This window comes from Oxyura jamaicensis, chromosome 22 (assembly GCF_011077185.1).
Source record: "Oxyura jamaicensis isolate SHBP4307 breed ruddy duck chromosome 22, BPBGC_Ojam_1.0, whole genome shotgun sequence".
Lineage (NCBI taxonomy): Eukaryota > Metazoa > Chordata > Aves > Anseriformes > Anatidae > Oxyura > Oxyura jamaicensis.
In genome coordinates, this window is record NC_048914.1 from 5030549 (window position 1) to 5033025 (window position 2477).

General features: G+C 62.0%; 2 protein-coding genes across 3 annotated transcripts in view; one reads left to right on the forward strand and one right to left on the reverse strand.

Moving 5' to 3' along the window:
• Window positions 1–487, reverse strand: part of TM2D2 (TM2 domain containing 2) — a 1452-nt gene extending 965 nt beyond the window's left edge. The window contains exons 1-2 of the mRNA XM_035345197.1: window positions 236–487; window positions 47–134 (exon numbers count right to left, since the gene is read on the reverse strand). Of these exons, the coding sequence (XP_035201088.1) occupies window positions 47–134; window positions 236–441 (294 nt within the window). The 5' untranslated portion in view covers window positions 442–487. The remainder of the gene's footprint in view (window positions 1–46; window positions 135–235) is intronic.
• A 1127-nt stretch (window positions 488–1614) lies between these two features.
• The window catches only part of ADAM9 (ADAM metallopeptidase domain 9), a 28579-nt gene continuing 27716 nt past the window's right edge, over window positions 1615–2477 (forward strand). For both annotated transcript variants that reach the window (XM_035345187.1, XM_035345186.1), the window contains exon 1: window positions 1615–1738. In XM_035345187.1, coding sequence (XP_035201078.1) covers window positions 1630–1738 — 109 coding nt within the window. In that variant the 5' untranslated portion in view covers window positions 1615–1629. The remainder of the gene's footprint in view (window positions 1739–2477) is intronic.

Genomic DNA, 2477 nt, shown 5'->3' on the forward strand with positions numbered 1-2477 from the left:
CCCCCCCCCCCCCCCCCCCCCCCGTCCCCGCGCCGCCGCCGCTCACCTTGACGCAGCCGTGCCCCAGCTCCTGCTGCGCCGTGGCGTTGCCGCCGTGGTCCACGGGCTCCTCGCACTCCACGAACTCCTCGGGGCTGCGGGGCGGGACGGGGCCGTCAGGGGCGGCGGGGCCCGGCCCGGCCTGACGGGGCCCGGCCCGCCCCGCGGGGCCCTCCCCGCCCCGCGCGGCGCTCACAGGTAGGTGCAGAGCACGAGCGGCGCCTGCGGGTCGCTGTAGGCCCAGGCGGCGGCGGGCGGGTCCGGCCCCGGCGCGTCGGGCTCGGAGGCGTTGTTGGGCGCGGCGCGGGAGGCGCCGTGCAGCAGCAGCAGGTTGCCGAGCAGCAGCGCGGCCTGCCCGCACAGCAGCGCGTAGCCCAGCGGCCCGCCGCGCCGCGGCGACATGGCGGCGCCCGCTGCTAGGAAACGCCGCGGGCCGGGCCGCCGCCGCCGCGCTGCCGGCAGCCAATGGGAGCGCGCGGCGCCGCACGGCGGGAGGCGGGGAGTAGCTGCCGATAGCCAATGGGAGATCGGGAGGAAAGGGGAGAAGGGATCTGTTGGGAGGCGAGGAGGAAGTGCGCGCCGGATGGGGAGGCGATTGGCTGCTAGCGGGGAGCGACAGCCAATCGGCAACGAGCGAGGGCGGGATAAGCAGGCGTCCGGGTCTCTTAAAAGGGGCGCTGCTGGGGGTGTCGCACGGTGTGGGCCCCTCGGGGCGCCTGGGGTGTTCGGGGCCGAGCACTGTGGAACGGCCCGTGGGGGGCGGCCCGGCCCGTGGGGGCCGAGCCCGGCGCTGTCAGCGCGGTGCCGTGCGTTCCGCAGCTGGAGCGCTCTCGCCCCTCAGTCCGGCAGAGCTCCGCGGTCACCGCTCACGGGGGGTGACGGCCAGCCCCGTAGGAGGATTTCTGAGAATGTCTCCCTGCCGATTCTGCGGTTTTCTTGCAAAGAATTGTGAAAGTAACTGGCGAGTGTCGGATCTGGTTTGGGGAGCTGTACCCCCTGCCCGAGCACGGTTAAGGCTGGCTGAGCGCGGTCCCGCAGCGGCCGTTGTCCGGCTCCCAGCCCCGGTGACCGCCGCAGGTCTCCGTATCCGCAGGATTTGCGCCCTGGTTCGCTGCGCTGTGCTGCCGCTCGTGTTCCAGCAGCCTTACTCCCTCGGGAAACCAGTCCGTGAAACGCTTCAAGGCAGGCAGAGGGCTGACGGTGACAAGACACGGAGGAGACTCCTGTTGGATTCCTGTTGGACTCCTGTTGGATTCCTGTTGGAGGCCTTCTTCGCCCTTGCAGGGTGGATGCGTGGGCCGGTTGTTTGCTGGTCATGCCGTCTCTGGCGTCTTGCTGTCCTCTCCGTGCGTTCTTTAGGAAACGGGGCGGGTGTCTTGCAGTCCCACCATCAACTGCTGCAAGGGCAGCTCTGACAGAGCACGTTGGGATGCTTTTTCTTGAAAAAACACCACATTCCCCTCCTTTAGCCAGGCATTGAGAGAGATTATTTTCAACATCTGCCACATTAACTTTGTTTTCACGCTGGATACTACTTTACTTTGGTGTAAATAGTTTTATGACCTTTTGGCTCATCAGCTGAATCAGCTAATGATTTCGGCTGTCAAATTGGATGGCTCACTCTTGCATTACCAATTTCCTGGGGAAGTGAGACGTCCAGCACGTACAATTTGTTTCTATTTATGTACATTTTTTCTTAGTAAGTTCACTTTTTTAAGATGTTTCCCGATTCTGCCTTTCATCCCTATTTAAGAGAGGGTCTCTCATAATCAGGCCTTCAAAAAGGTTAAACATCCTGACTTTAATATCGAGTAATCTCCAAGGTTCTTGTGTGCTGTGGTTCTTCTCCTTGTCTTATTCAGGTCATGCAGTCTGTGCAGGACTGCCTTTGAGGCTTCATTTGTGACTTCAGACATTGCAGCAGTTCCAGGATTTATTGGTTTGTTTCACCTGGTTCTTTTCCAGGAACATCTTCTACCACTGCTGAGCGATAGCTCTGCTTGTTCATGAATTTCAGGGATATTTCTGCTGGTGGATCAAATGAGCTTCTCCTTCCAAAGCTGTCTGGGTGTTTCTCCTCAAACACCAGGGCTCTTTGCAAACTGTGGTGTTGCTGCATATGGTTGAGGCTTAGCCCCTGTCCCGTGGGACTCAGACATGGGATCGGAGCAGGGCTGGCTGGTGCCAGATGGGTTTCCGCAGCCATGGGTGTCACAGTGCGACTTGTTGGTGCCCGGCCTCTGCCCTGAAAGCGGGCAGGTGCACAGACACGCTTCTGAGCATTCTGAGCATCCTGCCTGAGGCTTCTGTGACTTCTCACAGGGACGTCCAAGGCTGAACTGCCTTGATCCCGCGGTCACTCCTGCTGTTGTTTTTGTGGGAGCAGCTCCCAGACACGTCGCTGCCTTCAGGCGGCCGGCTGGGGGCTTCCCCCCCCC